General features: G+C 48.8%; 1 protein-coding gene across 6 annotated transcripts in view; it reads left to right on the top strand.

The window, feature by feature from the left end:
• The first annotated feature begins 4,191 nt into the window (after positions 1-4,191).
• The window catches only part of MLLT6 (MLLT6, PHD finger containing), a 48,118-nt gene continuing 31,669 nt past the window's right edge, over positions 4,192-20,640 (top strand). For 4 of the 6 annotated variants that reach the window (XR_012778639.1, XM_075523168.1, XM_075523166.1 and 1 more), the window contains exons 1-7: positions 4,889-5,031; positions 8,576-8,655; positions 13,703-13,757; positions 15,346-15,455; positions 15,925-16,028; positions 16,732-16,825; positions 18,072-18,179. Coding sequence is in view for 5 of the 6 variants with exons in the window: in XM_075523168.1 (XP_075379283.1) it covers positions 4,923-5,031; positions 8,576-8,655; positions 13,703-13,757; positions 15,346-15,455; positions 15,925-16,028; positions 16,732-16,825; positions 18,072-18,179 (660 nt within the window). In the remaining variant the exon portion in view is untranslated. Of the gene's footprint in view, positions 4,281-4,888; positions 5,032-8,575; positions 8,656-13,702; positions 13,758-15,345; positions 15,456-15,924; positions 16,029-16,731; positions 16,826-18,071; positions 18,180-20,640 lie in introns of those variants that run through there. The other 2 variants (XM_075523169.1, XM_075523167.1) reach the window with 2 other exon arrangements.

Raw genomic sequence — 20,640 nt, 5'->3', positions numbered from 1 at the left:
CTTGGGATGGACACGCTGCGGAGGCAGCCGAAGCTCCTGTTTAAACAGAGACTTTGCCTTTGCAGGTCGCAGTCCAGACTCCCCGCTTTCAGTCCTGCAGGGTACCAGAAGCCTTCGCAGGCCTCAGTGGGATTTTTCCTTGTCGGACGATGGGAAAAGAGAGTTAAGAGGCCCTATATACTGTAGGAAACTATGCACCACAGTGCTGACTGATTGCAATTGAGATTTCCCCTTCTATGGTGTAGAGAAATACTGAGATATTGACCCCCTTGTCCCTACCGGCCTGTGAATATGGACCTTTGTTGCTAGATAATAAAATCAATTTTTGGTGGAGAGAAAGGGAAAAAGTTTATGCCCTTTATAAACCCACTGCAAAGGCAGCAAAACTCCAGAACTACCCAGTTAGCAGCATTACATGGGGGAGAGGCAAAGAAATCAATTTGGGTAAAGTTCTGTGTATACCACTGAATCCCATCTGATGACTTGTCACCATCATTACCATCATTCTCATCTTTGTTCCTATGACAATTACTATTAATTATGATGGTGGAACTCGCAGAGACTCTGAGTACCATCAAGACCCTACAGATCCTGAAATAGTGCAGAAGGTGTGATCAGACGGCGTTCCCTCCTCGAAGGTCTAATAATCCAAACAGAGAAGAAGGGAAAAGCAAAATAATTTACCTGAAGTCTGGCAAGAGGTCAGAGGCAGAGCTGGAGCCCATCTTTCCAGATTTATTTACCTTATTTACTGCCATAGATTATTTACCTCTCCAAGGAAGGACACTTGTCGGCCTTGAAATTTGACAACTAGCATAACCTTTCCTGATGATTTGAGACACTGTGGTATCTAAAAAAAAGGATACAGAGAAAAACATCCCACACGAAGCTTTAAAGCCAAACTAAATTATTTTGTTTAAATAATGTGTATAAATAACGTGTGTAGTCTTCTTGCCGTGCTAGTAAGCATTTACAGAGAGATGAAGGAGCTAAACCTATATGCATGGGTGAGAAGGATTAAAAGTTTGGTCTAAAACGAGAAAACTTTTTAAAAGAGATATGGTTTGGAGAGTTCTCTGATCATGTCATGTTCTCCCTGGTGGCTGCTGCTAACAGAGGGTAAGGCTTCGCTGCTGCTATCTGTGGAACTGATCCCGCAGTTCCAACTGAGAGATTTATATTTTAAAGTAGCAGTTCTTGCTAGTGACTCGAAGGAATCTGGCTGCCTAGCGAAGATTACTACTCTTATCTGCACAATTCCCTCTTCCTCCAACCTGCCCAAGAGGAATAAGATAAAATCTGATAGAGCAAACAGGTTCGTTAAGCAGGGGCACAGATTTGCCTGCCCACAAATAGGCAGGTTCTAGCCCTCCTTGGACCCGGATCAATTACCGTCCTTACTCACGATAATCTCAAGTGACAATTTCCCCATAAATGAAGGAAGGAAGAGTCTTCATTCCCAGGAGAAGCTGTTGGAAAAGGCTGGGATACTGCGCAGAGAGGCAATCTATCACTGCAAGCCATTAAGTATGTACATCCCGGTGTTTCCTTGCATCGACCCTTTGTGTAAGCTAGGCCATAAGCGCTTCTCTAGTATAGATCAGTCTTTACATTTCCTAAGAGCAGGTGGAGTTATCATAAGAAAGATAAATTTTCTTGCTTTTTTTTTGTTCTTTTCTTTAACATAGGATGTATGTATTTTATAGATAAAATAGCTGAATTACAAATAATCTGGAAAATGCAATGATACGGCCTTACACCCTAGTAAGAGTATTTTATTTATTATACCTCAAGAATTTCCATGTCAGGCACTGAGGTGATAACTAAGTTTACGTTATTTTTAAATACTGATCAAGTAAATGCAAAGGATCCCCCTGAAAATGAAAGATCATCTATAACAAAGACTCTGCAGACAGAGACAAGGCTAACAGCGCTGTTCATGATGTACGAGCCTGTGGAGAAGCCAGTGCCTTTATCCGCAGTTGTCTACATATAGCAGTAAACGCCTAAGTTTAGCAACAGCTTCTGTGACTGAGGTCTGCAGTTAGGACTGAGATACACAAGGACAGTGGTTCCCATGAGTCAGTACAGATCACTTTAATTTTGCCTGCTTCCTGCATACGGCCACATTTTAAAAACACCGACTGATAAAATAGCAAATGAACAAGATACGTTAAATATCTCCATGTCTCAGTTTTCACAGTTGTAACTTTCCCCTAAATTTTTCTCAAGAAACCGTCGTGCCCTTTCCTCTCCGGCCCAGCCTTTCCTCACCACAGGGATTAGTTATGTAAATTGGAACTTAATCCCCTAAAGGCAAATTTGCAGTTCAAGTCCAAGTGTCTGCTAGCATGGCCAACTGGAACCAAGACGGTCAGGGGATGGCGGATGTTTAGCATTTTGTCCTGTAGTCTAAGACAATCTTAAACCGCAAGGATCTCCTTCAGGTTACAAAGGCAACCAGCCAGATTTTTTCCCCCTTTTCTTTTAAACAAGTTCACAACACAATAGATAAAAGGAAAAAAAAAAAAAAAAAAGAGGGGGAGAGGAGGGGAAACCCTCCCAGAAAAGTGAGCTAAGGCTGAGTGAATTTCCAGCAATGTGGTGAACGGATTGTCTGCCCCTGTGACTCTCAAAGGAATGTAATAAAAGGAAGACAGCAACCCAGCAGGCAGCTTCTCAGGGAGCCGTCTGCCTTCCAGCCCCTTGATGTAACGCTTGAACAGGTGCAGCAGAAAGGATGCGAGCCCGCTGATTACGAGGGCTGTTGGAATGGCTTTCCTCTCTGCTCTCTGATGAGAAGGGTTGTTTTTTTTTTTTTTTGTAAAGAAACTATATGATGGGATATGCCGACCTCTCAAAGACTACCTGTGGCAAGGGAAACGCTTTGAGCAAGAAGAGGGTGGCCAGTCTAAGAGACGTTGATGCTGTTTCTGGGCTTATTTAAGGTGCTGTAAATCAGGAATAGTTCCCGTGGAGTCACTGCAGCGATGCGCTTGCAGGCAGGAGAGCAGAACTGCGGAGGTTGTGTTCCAGGGAGGGCAGCTCTCTGCAGAAACATTGGCGGCTTTGAAGACTGGCTTTCGAGTAAAGATACGACCTCCTGGCTACTCATGTACACGCCAGCATCTGAAAACAATTTTAAGTGCCTACTCCTGGAAGCAGAGAGAACAGCTTTTGATATTTTTTTTTCTTGATGTTTCCTTCACTACCACGACCATCTCTCTTCAGCACTCACAACCCACAAACAACAGGGAAAAAAGATTTCAGGGAGCTCAGTGATTCCATGAACGCCATACATTTCCCAAGCAAGATACAACACTCTCCTTTTGATCTAATTTACAACACTTGTTTTTTAAAACGCCAAGGATGTACAGGAACAGAATTGAAAAGTAGTAACGCAAAGCAGGCACCTTTAGATGCACCTTTTTATTGAAGTTCCTGTATAGCGTTCCTCCATCAGCCCTACAAAAAGCCCTCCTATAACAGAACTATACAGTATAGCAGCTTGAGAGGACATATTTTTCTTTATCAATGCAGGCAAAAAATGCTTCACTGTCACGTTTTCTACTTTCTTTGCCCCGTCTGGCATCAGGCTCTTCCTTTTATTCATGAGGGCAGCGTGGTCCCTGGGTAAGGACCTACACCGGAGGTCATGAGACCTGGGCTCTCTTCCCTTGGAGCTGCTCTGTGTCCTCAGGCAGATGATTTCAGGTAGAGCTGGAGCCGTAGGAACACGTTACCTGAATTCTTTGGGTTCCTCCTAGGCTTCTTTTCTAAGATTTAATTATTTTTGTGCTCTGTGCTTGGGGTTTTCCTCGTTTCTCCTTGTCTGTTCTGGATGACGCGTCCAAGGCAAGGGCTGTTTCTCATGATATACCAGGAGTCTCATGATACTGGGTGGATTGATGGGACCTGCAAGTCCAATGCCATACAGGATTAGTCACTATACTTTAGGATTATTTCTTTTTACTTGTTTCCAGCTGATTTCTGACGCTGATTGTCCTGCCGGGCATAAACCTCCAAGGGGGGCATTTTTCTCCCTCCATGCAAAGATAACAAAACAGGTGCCAACGGGTTAAAAACTCCTCCAGAAGGAGCCTCCGAGAGCAGGACAGGCGGTGGCGCTCGCGGAGCCCCGATCTGTCAGAGAGGAATTGCAGAGATAATAGGATTTGCGGAACGGTCCCAACTCATCACTCCGGAGCGATCCATGTTGACTGGCTCGGGCACGCATCCAGCGGTTTGCACACACGGGTGCACACTCGGATTCCTGCTTGGTTTGCTTGGGAGAGGGGAGGCGGGGGGGGAGGGGGGGGGAGGAAGAGGATGGAACAAAAACATAAAGAAAGAAGCGACATAAAGCGGCCGGAGGCGGGGGGGGGGAGTGGTAAAAAAACCCCAATTAATCTCACACGCACAGAGGCACGCGGAGAAATGCACCCGACCCAGCCAGCCTGCAATCCCTGAACCTCAAATTTTACAGGAGCATGCGGGCGGCGCAGCCATGATTGTATAGGCGAGGAGGGGGGGTGTGGGGGGGGGTTGTGCGTGTGTCTGTGTGTGTGTGTCTGTGTGTCTGTGTGTGTCTGTGTGTCCGTGCGTGTGCATGGGAGCGGGGCGAGCGTGCGGGGCGCGGGCGGGCGCGGGGCGGGGGCGCGCCGCCCCCGGGTCCCCCCCCCCGAGCACCGCCCGGCTCCGCGCCGCCGTCACGGGGGGTCGGGCACCCCGCGCCCCTCGCGGGGCGGCCGTGTGAAAGGCAGGCTGCGAGCGGGGAGGGGGGAGCGCGGAGGAGGAGGAGGAGGAGGAGAGGAGAGGAGAGGAGGAGGAGGAGGAGGAGGAGGAGGAGGAGGGAGGGAGGGAGGGAGGAGTGTGTGCGTAGAGGGAGGCGGGGGGGGGGGGAAGGAAACCCTCATGGAAGTATGAAGGAGATGGTGGGAGGCTGCTGTGTCTGTTCTGATGAGCGGGGCTGGGCGGAGAACCCGCTGGTGTACTGCGACGGGCACGGCTGCAATGTGGCGGTGCACCAAGGTAAGCCACCGGCCCGGCCCCGCCGCCAGCACCGGGGCAGCGCGGGGCCGGGGCGCCGCCGCCGCCGCCTCCCCCGCCGGGCGCCCCGGGGAGGCCGGGGGGGGTGTGCGGGGGCGGCGGGGGGGGGCTTTGTTTTATCCCTATTGTTCAAAATAACGGTGTCGCCGCTGGCCTGGCTCGGCGGAGGAGCCCGGGGGGGGGGAGCGCGGTGTGCCGGGGGCGAGGGGGGGAGCGGAGTTGGCCATCAGCTGCGCCCCCGGGGGGGGGGGGGGGCACGCACCTCCCGGGGCTCGGGGGTGCTCGTTACCGGGAGCCGGCAGGGACCGACGGCCGCTTCCTTCCGCGGGGAGGGGGGGGGATCGCCCGGGGCGGCGGAGCTGGGTCCCCGTGTGTCCCCCCCCGGTGCCCCGGGAAGGGCGGGCTGCCGAGCCCCGGGCCGGGAGGAGGGCAGCGCCGGGCTGGGAAGAGCCGCGGCCGCCCCGGGGGTCCGGTGCCCTGGCCTCGGCCCGCTGCCGCACATGGCCCCGGGTAACCCCCCGGGGGCGGCCGCGGGGCCCGGAGCTGCCTCCTCCAAGGGCAGGGAGGAAGGCAGCCCTTCTCCTCCCAGAGATACGGGCTATTTGCATTTTAAATGACTTGGAGCACGCCCCTAACACACGGTATCGGGCTGGAAAGTTTGTCCTCAGGTCTGCGAACAAAAAAAAAATTAAAAAAAAAAAAATGTATTTGCTTTCGTTCCAATCCAGCAGAAAGGCATGGTGATTATCCTGGTTGGTTTGTTTTGAATAACACGGAGGTTTCTGGTCTCATCTGGCATGTCTGTTTTTCCATCTATTATTATCCTATCCATCTACCAGCACATCTCCAGCCTCTTCCTGTATAATCTCTCCCTCGGTGTCTTTGATGCACGCTCCTGTCTCCAGCTGGGAATGTGTCCTGCTCTGCCTCTGCCTCTGCCCGCCTGTCAGGCGCAGGTCTCTGGGTCTGTAGGTTGGGCTTGCTTTTGCTTTTCGTACGTTTGGTGTATCCGTGCTCGCGGCTTGAGTAAGAAGTGGCTTACAACCTAGGTGACTGAAGGGGAGTTAAAAGGAGGAAGTGAAGCTCGCAGGGGATTTCTCTGCGTTCGGAGGCGATGCTTGGGTGTCTCCTGTCATCGGGCAGCCTCTCCAGGGTGCCTCCGAGTGACCCGGCAGGACGAGGGTCTCTCTGGAAGGACGCTTCTTTCTGTTTTAATTTTGCTGGTGTAAGTCTTCTATTCTTCCCGTTATTTATCAAACCACATGCTAGAGAATGGGTTTCTTCATCGCTCTCTTTTTTGGAGGGAGATGAAGGGCATTGGCATCCTTATGCCCACTCCCAAGATTAATATAAACGCTTTTGTTTGCTGGCAAGAACAATTTCAAATGTGGCAGAACAGTTTCAAATGTGCAAGAACAGTTTCCAACGTGCAATGCTTTTATTCTTTTCGGGTGTCTTGTTTCTAGGCCCACACAGGTACGGAGACTGGCCATGTTTGCCGTTTGCTGCAGCGGCGGGGAAGCGGGCGCGTCGCGTTGTTTTGGTAGAGTTGGACCACGTTCAAAAAGTCTCAGAGAGGGCACCGCTTGTGCGTTTGGAAAACAACTGTCTTTTTAGGTCTTGTAAGAGTCCTTCAGGATATAATAATTCATAAGGAGCGTAGCAGTGGGTAGTGGATGTTCTTCAACCCTCTTTTTAAAGCCTGCTCATAAACCTCGCAGTAGTGTGGTGTTTTGGTAGATACCAAATAGAAACAAACCACTGTAGGGGATCATCTGGGTCATCTAGTCTCATTCCGTGCAATCACACCCTGGGTTTGGTATCTCTTTGTACTGCTTGAATATCCGCAAAACCAAAGTTACCTTTTGAAATGATTGTACATTTAAATAAAGAACCCTGTATTTTTTTTTAAACTTGTATTGTAGCTACACATTAGGGCTGATTCTTAAAAATATCAGTACCATTTCTGTGACAATGGTTAGAAGTCTTATCTTTCCAGTAAAAAATTAAAAATGTTAACAAAAACATCTGATTGGAATTTACAGATCATTTGCAAATCATATTTTCGACTCTGCCTTACTTGTGTTCTGCATTGTTCCTTGTTTTCTTCCTTGTTTTCTTCCTTTTTGAAGCAGCGGGCACAGAAGCTCGCACTGGCTCCAGCTGAGTGCTTGCTTTTGGCCCTAAGCCCACTGCTAAAGATGGACCCAAGGCAGGCTCCTCTGTCATTGCTTTCATGTAGTTTCTATTTTCTTATGTGTATGCCTTGGCTCATCTTGCAGTCAGCTCTTTCGGTTTAACTCTACAATTGCGTTCGTTTTCCTGGCTGATGTGGAAAAATAACCATTAGAGAGATGGAGAGAACCTATTGCGGGTCGTGTCTGGTCCATCCCCCAGGGAACATCACAGGATTGCTTCCAGCAGGATATTTTCAGATGCTTTGTCCAACCTAGTTTCAAATGTCTCAAGTGACTGGGATTCCATTCCAACCGCCAGCTCGCATTTGAAGTTGGAATAAGGAAGATATAATTTGTTCTTTCCTAGGAGACTCCTATACCCTCGTCTGAGATGCATAGCCTTACTTCTTATCGCTATCTGTACCAGCCTCTGTTGCTTTTAACCCACCTGCGTGGTGGCTAAGAGCCCTTTCAGGGCCAGAAATGCTTCCTTCGGGACTCGCAAAGACCATCCGTGGACGGTTAGAGGGAGGAGGTCACCGAAGAAGGCGAACAGTCTTCAGGCAACATTGCCCCATCAGAGAAGGGAGCTAATTTTAAAGAAGTGGGAGCTGCAGCTTGCAGAGGGAGACCCTGAGAACATCAGTAGTGATGTAGAAAGCAAGAGGAACGCATGGTATAGCTAGATAAGAACACCAATTTTGATGCGTTATCAGCTGGAGGCTTGTATTAATGCAGAACCCGTTCTCAGGAGTAGTCCTAAAAAGCCTGGATTCAGTGATCTCGGAAGCATGCTGCGAAAGGCTGCCGCTGGATGGGACTTACAGACTTGAGGGCGTGCAGGATAAATGGGAGTTCCACCTGGTGTCTGTCTGAATTCTCACTGAGATGATTTCCTTCATGATGCTGAGATTTTGTCTTGGTCCTAATTATGGTTAAGGTGCTTCATAGGTATCCATGTCATAATTTTATATTTAGATCACTAGTGACAGTTGAAAAGTTAAGGGGTAAGAAATTGCTCCATTTGTGTTTGCTAGACCAGAATTAGACACAGTTTATGAAGCACTCCCTTCCCACTTAGGCCAGATTTTCACAGGAATTTCTCATACTGGGCATGAGCTTATTTGAAAACTTGAATAAATGTATAACACCGGACCTCTTGCAAAAGGCTGTCTGCTGTTGCTGGATATGGAAACTAGAAAGGGGAATAAAATGCTGCGTAGATGTAATTTCTGGTTTTGTCACCCATCTCTGACTGATAACAGCTCTGGCAAACTTTTATGTACACCTGAGAACTGCAACAGTCGATTTAAAGATGGTCTCATGAACTCTCTTCGCTTTTCTTCCAGCTTGCTATGGAATTGTCCAGGTTCCTACCGGACCCTGGTTCTGTCGGAAATGTGAATCTCAAGAGAGAGCCGCCAGGGTGGTGAGTACAAAGCACGCTTGTACTTAAACTCAATGTTCGTTCGATGCCCTTCGTGTCCCTGCTGGAAGCAGCGTGGTCCACTGGCAGAAGGGATGGAGCCTGGCGTTTCAGCACTACTGCGATTGTAATCCCAGCTCTGCCTGTAACCTGCTATAGCTTGCTTATACAATAGGGATAATTGTATCAAACAATTTTATACAATGCCATTGTGATGAAAATCACAGAGGTGCTTTTAAGCAAGTTATCAATGATGAAATTTTTGAGTCTAGAGACCTCAATCTTCTAAAAAATAATGGCATTCTTCTAAAAGGTGGTTTCCCTGCTGCTTTTTCGATTCAACTCCTCAGGAAGTTTTGGAGTGGAGGAAGTTGGCATCACCTGAGATGCTGCTATACTGTCGGAGTTACCGTACTGACTGACAGGACGGATTGGCATTCATATCTCGCAGCAACAGTCTCCTGCAGAAAGTCTTCTGAGTTTGTAAAACAGCAGAGAAAATGACAGGAAGCTGGATCAGGGTTTAGTTTCTGTCTAAGCAGCAATTTAGCAGTACAGAACACTTTACAAATGTTCTTAATTAATTCTGGCATTTCCCGGTGAGCCAGGAAAGTGGAAACAATCAGGTCAGGACTGCCTCTTAGGTCCGTCTATGTGGCAAAGTTATTTGCGCAGTAAACTAGGCTGTGAGTTTATAGCACACCAGCTCTAACTTCCCATGTGAGCCCTTATCAGATATGGCTGCACCAACCAACTGCTGAGGCGCCGGGCTGTAGATCTTTAACGTGTTCTGCCATGGATGCTGCTTTTGCCATACAGTAAATCCAAGATAGCTTCCCTCCTTCGCTTCCTTAAAGATGGATTTACGTTCAGCTTTGGCTTTCCTTAAATACAGAAGGCCTTAGTCAGCACAAACAACGTTTATTAATGCCTGCGCTGCCTTCTGAACGGGTTTAGCTAAGTCTTGTCTGAAGTACACACCTAGCGAAGCTGATGTAGGTGACCTCTGAATGTGCGGATCTGTGCAGGCCTGAGCAAACAGCGTGCTCCAGCTCAGCTGGGCTCTCTGCTTGCTGCAGTACAAAAGTTTAATCTGTTTCACAGATGGGCAAAGAACTTGGCAAAGATGAGTGGATGGGGGAATTAGGTATCTGTACCATGCTTTCTACATTGCATTAACTCATTCCTCATTGGAAGCGGGAGTGTAAACAAGACCAGACTTTCAGACCTGAGCTCTTTTCCCATTGTAGGATGCTGCTTTTATGTGCGCTGCAGTAAAGAAGATCAAATGTGTCTTTGAATGGTTTTACATCCTGCAGATAGTTTCATAGCAAAGAAAGGAATTTGGATTTCATGGGCCTCCTTCCCCCCGCTCTCCCAACCGTGTAGGCAGAGAGGAGCTCTTCAGCGTTAGCTACAATTCGGTGTAAGCTGTAGTAATGGCTGTAGTAATACATGTCCACACAAGTCCTCCTCACCTGTGCCCATTGCAAGGACTGTAACTTTTCACTCGCACATTATACACTTCAAACTGCCTCCGAGGTATCAAGAAAACAATACCCCCGCAGGTGGCTCCTTATTTAACTCATCCGCGGTGAAATCTGTTAGACAATGCGTGGTGGGCTTCAGTCATGCCATTCAGTCCTGTGGCATTCAGCCCTGCTACTATAATAACTGAACAGTGATAATCTTCCTTCCGAAGCAGAGCAGGGGATGCTTTCCTATCTAAATCCCTCACCTTTTCAGTTAAACACCAGCAGTCATAGCAACAGACACGCAGATGGGTAAATACTTTAAAAGAATCTAGTTCTTTGATGTAGAGAACAGCATGATCAGAGTAAGGGAAATGAGTCAGGTCTTAGGAGATCCGTGCACGGCTCTCGTACTAAAACACTTTGAATTTGTGCTGCGTGGTCCAGCGAGGCTGGAGGGTGTGGCTCTTCCGCTGCCCTTGGGTTTCACTGCACCTCTCTGCGCCTGCCTTTCTCCAGCTGTAGAAGGGGCATTGCCAGCCCGCAGACACTGCCCTGAGCCTCTTGAACGAGAGCTGCTGCTGTGCGAGCGCTGAAATGCCCTGACAGCAGCAGCGGGGTGAATTGATATTTGTGTGTCTTTCATAATGACTGTGTGGCAGCAAACTCCTTTGAAAAACAACAATGTTTTTCTTCCCACACCGGCCTCCACAGAAGAATCTTAAAGCGGTTTACAAGCTTTGTCCCTAACAAACGTATTTATTAGCTAAGTATTAATACTTCTGCTTTGACAGTGAGATACGGAAGCATGGAGAATATTGCACTCCTTAGTGAGTTTTTTGAAATGTAGGTCTCTTGATTTCTGTGTCGCTCCTTTGCAGAGATGGACTCCATCCCCTCTTCAGCTTTGGAAAGAGAGCTCGGGAGCCCTAACTTGTGTCGGCAGGCGTAGTCGCTTGGTGGTAGATCCCGGAGTTAGAAGCCCCAGGGGGTCAGGAGCTCTAACCTTACCCATCACAACCTGGTTCAAATCAACCAAGCTCTGCTCTTTTCCCAGAGTTGAAATAAAAACCCCGGAGACTGCCTTGGCCTATGCAGGTTGAATAAAAGGAAGAGGTACCGCTAATCCCTGCTCATAACCCCTCCTCAGATGCTCAGGTCCCTAAAGGATGCTGTGGACGCTATTGTGCTTACAGTAAGCAACTGAAAGCCCATCCACTTTGTAATCAAATTGTCTAGGAAGCCCGGTGAGCTGCAATGGCCAGAGGGCACTCATGTGAGGGATCATGTGAAGCTTTAGCTGTCATTTCGAGGCAGGGCTATTAAAAGTCTTGTGTGGGGCCGATGGAGCTGTTAACCCCTCTTGTTACAATCAGAGCTTTGCTAATCGCATGGTGGGAGAGCCGCTTTGATCTGAGGGGTGGAGGGAAGAGCGGAGGGGCCTTTTCAAGTGCAAATTTCTTATTACAGTGTCTCAGTTAACCCAGTTCTTTTTCTGTCTTGGCTTTGCCGGGCTTTCCATAGTAATTGTGAGAGCAGCTCTCCAGCCCTCTGGCAGCCCGGACCTAACCAGGAGCAGTGAGAAACAGCTCCTGCGGTCATCCATCCGTATTGCAAACTAAGTTGCAGGGAAAGCAAGACGGGCTGCCGACGACACCGCTGGTCTTTGTCCCCTCGCCTCGTACTCATACGTTATCACAGGGATCTCGTGTTTGCCAAAGGTCCCTCTTTGACAGCCCCACACGCTTGACTCCCACAAAAGCGTTGGCGGGTCGGGCTGAGCCTCCCTGCCGCCCACAGCACTGCAATCCTATTTATTGTGCCCGTCTGTCCAGGAGGTGAAACTTCAGCAGAGGAAATCTTGAGCTTGCTTGCGGAAAACCAGCTTTGTGGAATGTCCTCGGGGACTACTCGGTGGCAGAGGCTTTTGCTCGCGGCCAGTTATTGCTCGATACCTCGGTGTTTTTCGGGGCGTTGAACCTGCCCCGTTGTGCTCGCCAGAGCCGAGCGATCACAGCGAAGCGCAGGCAGGCGAGAGTGCCAGGTCCCACACACTCATAGCGGCACAGCCCGCCGTCTCGCTTTGACACCAGGCTCCTCATTTCAAAACTTTCTGATGAAGCACATTTTTTCACAGAAAAACAGGGGCTTTTTTTGTTTTTTGTTTTGTTTTGTTTTTTTTAACAAGTTAGACGTTTCCACTAGGGAAGGAAAAGGGTTGCACCTTGCAAGTTTTCAGGCCTTTTATAAAGTCAAACAAAACAAAAAGCACATAGAAATTTTCCCTGACTGATGCCATGAGAAGGCAGTGACCATTTTCGGGTGGCTCAGACTGGGAGGAGCCCTCAGGGCCGGGAGCGTGTTCCCCCATGCATGGCAACGCGCCCCGAAACCACCCTACCTCCCACCAACGCTTCAAAAGAGCGTTATGGCCGGGGGACAGCCCTCACGTAGCCATCAGCCGATGTGGAGGCCGATGTCAGCCGGGCAGGGCTGAAACTAGTGAGGGAAGAAGAATGAGTGCAGGGCCTCGGCGTCCGCTGTGAGGTGAGGAATGGTGCCCAGGGCCATGGCGCTGGGTTTCCCTGGCTCTCGGCATCCTGCCTGGCTGGACCCTCCTCATCCCCTCACCGGGTGTGCGTGGCCGGGGGGTGAGGCCTGTCCCCACCCTGGCCATGAGGGAGACCCTTCGGTGGGTTTGGGGCCGCTGCTGGCCTTGGAGGCCTCCCTGCCCTGGGGGCCTGGCGTGAGGGGACATCTCCCAAGAGGAGGGGGCTCATCTCCAACCGCCCCGTGGCTGCTGGCCCCCGGTGCAGGAGATGGCATATCTCCCCCTCACGGTTCTCCCCCAAAGCAGCCATTAGTGACTGGGCATGGAGAGGGGTGCAGAGTCGCTCCCGTCCCTCACAGCCTGTCATGGCGCCGGGCCTGCAGCCTCCCACCCGGCATGGCAGCGCTGAGGGAGCTTCCTCCACCCTCGCAGGTGGCAAGGAGTCTCCGGTGCCGACGCCTCCCTCACGCCCTCCCCATCCCGCCTCAGCCCTCCCTGGAGCCGGACTTGGGGGGAAGCAGGGTGCCCACCCACCAGTCCCAGCCATTGGGGCTGGGCTCGCCATGGCCCCCACACCCCGCCAGCAAAAATGTCACGACAGCCTCACCCGCCTCTAATGAGACTGGAAAAAATACCGCAAGAAAAAGAGAGAAGGAAGGAAGGAAAGAGGCAAAGATAGATAATGGCTTCTTTTTATTTGCCTTCTGCTCTCTGAGTCATGGTTTTCAGTTTTACTCCCCAACTGCAAAGACTAAAATTTTTTTTTAAAAAGCCCCGTGAACGTCAAGGTTCGCTTGTAGCCCTGGGGCTCTTGGGCTGAGGCTTTAAATACGTCCCCATCAAACAGGATGATATCGAGCTGTGTCAGAGTATCTTTTTGCACCCAAACCGCTCTCAGCCCTTCTTCCACTTCCTCTCTTTGAAAGCAGCCCCATCTTTCATAACCATGTTGTAAATGAATCATCTCTTTTCTGGCCCTGTGCCCCTGGGAGTTAGATTAAACTTGTTGTTTCTGCTTAATTTCAAGAGATGTGAACTGTGTCCCCACAAAGATGGAGCCCTGAAACGGACCGACAACGGAGGTGAGTACCTCTGCGCAGAGCCGGGTATGTCGTGCAGGGCCTCCGGGGACTCGGCAGCTGTCCTGGGCACAAAATAATGAATTTCTGAGCCTATGTCACCAGAAAGGGAAGGCTGGAGGCTCCAGAGGAATGAAAACACTCTGCCTTTTTCTTACAAAACTTCGCTTTCTGAAGCCTCCACGGCGAGAAGACCTTTCCCTGGGGGGGAACCTGCCTGACCTCTGGCTGGTGTCCAAGCACAGCCCCTGAAATGCGCAGTTTCCTGGGTTTAACCTTGCAGAAATCAGTGCACAATCTGGCATTGCTTACAGAAATGTGGAAGTTGCAGAGTTATTTGCTGCACGCTTGCACAGCGGTGGTGTGATCCTCAGGTTAACAGAGCCTCAGCCTTGAGTCCCCATCCGAGAGCAGGGACCAGGGCACAGTAAAGATGTCTTTCTCTGCAGGACTTATCTGCTCGTCGTTGATGCTTCTCAGCCTCTGGCACTGGGAAGTACTGTGGAGTCTGATTTCAGTTGTCAGAGCTTGTAGCTATTGATGCTACTGGCTGTGTAGATCAAACTTAATTTTTCTCAAAACTTTATTTTTCAGAAAGGCTTTCTACCTACTTGCCACTTACCTTAATACACAAAGAGTTAAATTAGGCAAGGAGGTCTTTATTCTGATAGACCCCATATTTAGAGAAGAAGCCCTAAGTCCAGGATATTTTGTAGAAGCATCTGCTAGAGCTGGTCTTAAGTGCCAAGAGCCTTAGTGCAGTAGCACAAGTATCATGTTGGGGGATTGTTTTATAATAACATAGCATCTTCTTCCAAACATGTTGTTACATGGTTTGGTCAGGTCTGCGTAGACAGGCACAAGAAGTGTTACAATCGTGTCACTGTACAGAATTATATAGCCCAAGTACTTACAGTGCTGTATGATTCTGTAATCATGGAATTTGGTTCCGCCTGCCCAAGTGAATCCATCCTAATTCTAGCTAAATCCTTCCAGTGCAGTAGCCATACCGGTATGGATCAGGCCCCAAAGGCTCCTGACCTTCAAACTTTCTCAGTTCTGTCCTGACCAGATGGAATTTCAATTTACACATCTGATTTGGGAAGTGTCTTGGTGGATTGAGATTTTAATCTAACTTGGCTTGCTGAAAAAGAACCTTCTTTAGCCGTTGATAACTGCCACTAAATGGAGCTTTGTTTCCAGTGGCATGGGACTACACATCAAACCCGTCCCATCAGCATCATTTACAGCTTGGATGCTTTTCCTGGGTTTGGTTAGGTCTTCAACTCTGAGTCTCAAGTCCTGAGAGGGTGCTTTTAAGAACGATGAGCGTTGTAAATTTCTTTTCCCAAAGAAATCTCTGCTTTCTTATTTAATCTGGAGGTGGTATCTGTCTATCTTTCACCCACAAAGCATTTTATTCCTAACCAAGTTACAACAAGCAGTATTTCAAATCTAACTTAAGTTGGCTCCCTTCCTACACTCTCTTCCTTCTCTCCCTCCTGTGCTTGTCTGCCGCCCTGTTTGAGTTTAAGACTCTTCTGGGTTGCCCCATGTGAATCTCCGCTCTCTGTCTTGTTTGCTTCCCCAGGGTGGGCCCATGTCGTCTGTGCTTTGTACATCCCAGAGGTGCAGTTTGCCAACGTGCTCACCATGGAGCCAATTGTCCTGCAGTATGTACCCCACGACCGCTTCAACAAGGTAAGGCCATCTCTTTCTCCTGCTGCCCCAAGTGTACTTGCCCCACCTTGGCTTTTTGAGGTCATCTTATTCTGCCACATCTCCTGTCCAATTTCTTTTAATTTCCAGGTGCTCAGATTCCTTTAAAAATAACTAACAAAGTAAATCCCTATTGCTGCAAATAACTTTTTGGTCCTCCATTTCTCTCTTCCCCAACTCCCTGCAACTTGAGCAATCTCCACCTTGGAGTTGCATGTTGGTTACTCCACATTTTGATCTGACACAGTTGTTATTTGGGGTGAAAAAGAAGACGCGTGAGTTTTGTGCGTGCCACTGAGAAATAACCCAGAGCTGTTGTCACAGGAGGGAGATGACTGGACACAGAGCTATGAGTTCTTGAAAGCTTTGCCTCCTGGTGAACAGTGAGAGTGAAGGAGACACTTTGTCTGCCTCTCTGAGTGAGCACTACTTTTTTTTTTTTTTTTTGCAGACCTGCTACATATGTGAAGAGCAGGGCAGGGAGAGCAAAGCAGCCTCTGGAGCATGCATGGCCTGTAACCGACACGGCTGCCGGCAAGCTTTCCATGTCACCTGGTGAGTTCCCCACAGCATCACCCCAAGAATAGCCCCAGCTATTGGTTTTGCTGCTACGGTTTTGAGACCGCACCAAATGGGTGGTGTGGGGAGTTGGGCTAATCACCCTGGGTTTATTTTGTTTAAAGGGCTATCTCATCGTTGCTCAGTTTGTGAGGGGAACTTCCCCAGGAAGGCTTTACCAGTGAGCCTTCCCTGCTGAGAATGAAGGCTGGGGATTTCCCTAAGACTGTGTGGAATCCAAGAAGAGAAGAGATGAGTCACAACCCAGGAATGTTCCTTCTCCAGCAGAGCACATGCAAAAGTATCATCTAGATGATGTGATTTTAAGGGCCGATATACTCATGTACCCTCGCAGCCTGAACATTGCCTATCAGCAGAACAGGGAGATTCCCAGCTTTACATGGATTCCTTGCTCGTGATTTGTCTTTTGTTGGAATTGTTACTGGTCTCCCAGGCCTCCCTTAAGAAAAACAAAATTTGCAAGACAATCTGGTAGAAAAGTACTGACAATTTTGAAGATCTTGATATGAATTAAAAATAGTCTGAACGTTTTTCCCCCTCCTTGCGTACCATTTGCCAAACAGAACAGGAAAATTCAAGACCTTGCCTGGGTATCTGGAACTATTCGTTGCCCTTTGATGGGATATGTGGTCTGGTTGTACAATTTGCTTTATCCTCCTCCTAATTGCTTGTATTTCAGTGCCCAGATGGCTGGCCTCTTATGTGAAGAGGAAGTCCTAGAAGTCGACAACGTCAAATATTGTGGCTACTGCAAGTACCACTTCAATAAAATGGTGAGTTTCTTCATCCCTGCAATAGAGTTTTTTTGTCACATGTAAGGCATCGTCTTCATCCTAGATTGCATGTGCGGTCAGAGCAGTAAGAAATGCCAAGAACACATAAACAAGGTCTGCAGCCTGCTTCCCTTTTCAGCCATTCAGTCAGAGTCACTTAGGAATAAAGATTAATTTATATTTTGCATTTCTATAGCATCTTTAAACCCATTTTCAAAACTAGGCGTTGAATTCTTCCCATCTGTTTTGGCTTCCCTGACCCACTCTGTATGGCTGAAAGATAAATCCCAAGAAAGGAGAGCAGCCATGATGTTTGATGCTCCAGGGAGTTAGGGGTGTAGTTCAGGCACCCTGGGCAGGAGGGTGTAACACAGAACAGCCAGAACTTTTGCCTGAGGACAGAGGCAGCTCAGAAGAGACATGGAGTCATTCACTGTTTGAGGGATATTTGGGGCAAAGGACTTCCCCCTGTTAATTACAGTACCGAGAGGAAAGAGAGGAACCCTTTTCCTGTTCTGCATAATTAGTAGATACCTGCTCTCTCCCCCCTCCAGCAAAAAGGAAACTCGATCCTCTCACTACAGCTTGACGTCTCAGTGGCTCCTTTGTTGCTGGCCTTTCCCACTTTCCTTCCTGCTTATCAGTGCTGTCTCATACAGTGGCTGATGTCTTGAGCTTCCCCTCAAAGTCAAACTGGAGGACACCTTCCCTGCCCTTCAGGTACCCTCAGTATCTGACACAAGGGTAGCTCTGTATCAAGTTTACTGATGCTGAGATAGACAGCAGGACTTCTGCTAGTGCCTGGAGTCTGAGAACAGGGCATCCTTCCACACACACCCCCACGCCCCACTCAAGACTGAAAGTTGGACACTGCTGTTCAGGAGGACTGGCTTGTCTAAGCAACATTGCTGCTACCATTTATCTTGTTGTTTACAGGATGGTCTCTTAGCAGCTGTGCCTTTCTTCTTACAAGTGCCAGTGTGCATAGGCCACCAAGAACCAAGGATTTGGGGAGTGAGATCTACATGCTGTTTGTAAGCCCACTATCCGCTGTGGTCCCCATGTTAGGAACCAGGCTGGGCATCTGGTACAAAAAGAGTTTGGTCCTGCATGTGGTAGACAAGCCATTTACTGTAACTTTGCTCACGGTAACAGTGAAAGCTGGACTCTATAACACTGTTTTCCCTCTCTGTCTCTCTTTTTGCTCCTGTTCTCCACCTCCTCTCCCCTTCCCCACTTACCTCAGAAGACCTCACGTCACTCTGGAGGTAGCTCCTTCATTGCTGGAAGAAGGAGTCGATCCACATCCCCTGCTCAAGAGAAGCATGTATCCCACCACGAAAGGCCAAAGAAGGTAAGATCTGCCCAGAGTTTGTCAATCCAGAGAGGCACAGTCATGCGGGATGGACATGAGAAGGGGAAGAGCGTGCAGAGAGCACCGATGGCTCCTCAGATGAGCCCTGACTCTGCAAAGAGTTTCACAGTCAGAGATCTGAATAGTGGCTGCGTTTTTAAACAGGCCTCTAGAAATGGGTGTGCAAATAGAGCAGCACAGCCATGGGGAATGTAAGGCCAAGTTTGTGTGTTCAGATTATGCCAGGGGGTCCTGGCAGAACATGCCTATGAAACGTGCAACTTTCCCCTTTCTGTCTTGTGTCAAGTCCACTTTGAGGATGACATTGTGCTATGGTTTCCAGCTACTGAGTTGATCTGTGTGGAAGTAGTCTGGGCTGTGGTTTTAAATGCAGCAGCTCGAGAACAGAAAATTGGAGGTCGTTGTCCTCAGATCCCAGAGTCCAAGTTGTAAAGGATAAAAAGATACTGATTAGTAATCTGCATTGTGGCCAGCAGGTTAACTATAGGCAAGAACAATAATTAGTATAAACTAGGTAGTATTTTGTTAGTTAGATTAGGCAGCCACAGAGATTCCACCTGCCTCAAGTCTACCTGTCAAAATAGTTTATCTTCGTTAAACAATTATTCAGAAGAACGTTGCATGCCAGATATGACTGGAACAATAGTTATCTATTTAACTCTGCTGGTTAAGATGTACTCATCAAAACTGCTGCAATGATACAGGACATGTTAACAGCACACCAAGGTTCATAATTAACCAACTGACTCATGTGACAAATGCTCATATTTCAAGGAAAAGCAGCAGTGAACGTGTAAGGCCAAATCCCCGCAGACTCCTGGGTTCTGACAGGGGTGCAGGTTCCAGGGCGGAAGGGTCTGTACCAAAAGAAATGAGGAGGCCAGAGGCTTATGAGGTATTTGTTATTTATAACAATAAATAGCCCTAAAAGGCAAGACACACATGTTTTTGAGGATTCAGGTTCTAAGGCAAATGGCAGCAGAGTAAGAAATCTTCCCTGCCCCTTGATACAGCTTTTGCAATATCAAGAATCCACGACATAGTACTGCCACCCTCCTTTGTAGCCCGTCTATCCAAAGCAGTGAGGTAGGATCTGAAGCAGAAATAACTTATACAGGGATACTGTCAGTATGGTCAGATAGTTTTTAATACTTTATGGGCCATATCCTGGTTTTTGTTAGCAGAAATCCAGAATTACTCTACCAAGCAACCTCTGGATATATTCCACTATAGTCAAAAGCCAAATTTACCTTGTTGTATAAACACAATTGGTGATACCCCTGCAAATCGCAGTGTGAATCTTTTAAGTCTTGCCATAGGTGTCTGGCTGCTTACTTCTTTTTTGTTTGTTTTTGTCTTGTTGCAGTAGGCATCCTCACAATGCGTAAATTATTTTGAACGGTAATGATAGTGACCCACATCCAGAAACAGCCCGATGACACTCCGGTGGGTTACGTGGCCTGAGTCTGATGGATCTCAGCCCAGTCTCCAGGGGACAAGGGCATCCAGGCTTTCAAAAGCAGTACGGCCATCAGTTAATGCTGACTGACACCCTCCTGGCATGCCCAGCTGAGAGTCCATAAATTTTGTGGGCAGGAAAGCCATCTCTTTCTTTATTTACAGAGGTTATCCCGCAATATCCAGTTTGAAACGCTGCCCACCATGTCCATTACGTGTTTGGGAAGCTTGCCCAAACCGTACCTGATACATGGGCAAACAAGGCAAACCTTGCTTACAAAGTGGTGCCTACCCTGCTGCTGACACCAAGTCAGTAAATTTCCTGCTGCCGGTGAGGCTAAAGCGTATGGGGAGTATTTGCTCCTCTTGTGTGTTCAGCTGCTGCGAGGAGAGGAGGAGGCGGGAGGGAGAAAGAGCATCTGTGCCATGGCCGGGGAGCGAGCGCTTGGCACAAGGTGAACGGCTGTACTGGAACGTGCTATTTTTAGCCAACAAGCAAGCAAAAGGGGGTGGGGGAGAGGGCAGGATCGGGGTGATTGACGGCAGCTTTGGAGAGCTCAGCTGTAATTATAACTGACAGAGTGTGCGAGTCCAAGGCTGGGGACCGGACGGGGGTTTCTATATTTGCACAGCTTCTGGTGGCGGGGGTGGGAGCGCAGTCACGTGCCTGGCAGGTAGGAGCAGGGGAGGTGCTGCTTCCCGGCTTTGGTTGGAAAGCAGGTCAGCGCCAGGGGGAGAGCGAAAACAGGAGGAATATGGATTTATTTATAGGCTTCTCCATGGCGCTTGCCACTATTGTTAGCCTCTGGGCTCCTCACAAACGTGCAGAGACTCCGTCTTGCTGCTGCCTCACCGCTCTCCCCTCCTGATGGCTCATCGGGTTTGCGAGCAGCAGATCCGACGGAGGCCTCTTCCAGGGCCAGGATTGCTTGGCAGGGCCACAGCGCAAGTGCAAGATCAACTCTTTCCACTTAGAGGGAGG

This window comes from Mycteria americana, chromosome 22 (assembly GCF_035582795.1).
Source record: "Mycteria americana isolate JAX WOST 10 ecotype Jacksonville Zoo and Gardens chromosome 22, USCA_MyAme_1.0, whole genome shotgun sequence".
Taxonomy (NCBI): domain Eukaryota; kingdom Metazoa; phylum Chordata; class Aves; order Ciconiiformes; family Ciconiidae; genus Mycteria; species Mycteria americana.
Note: the sequence above shows the minus strand (reverse complement) of the source record. Positions and strands in the feature narration are given on the sequence as shown.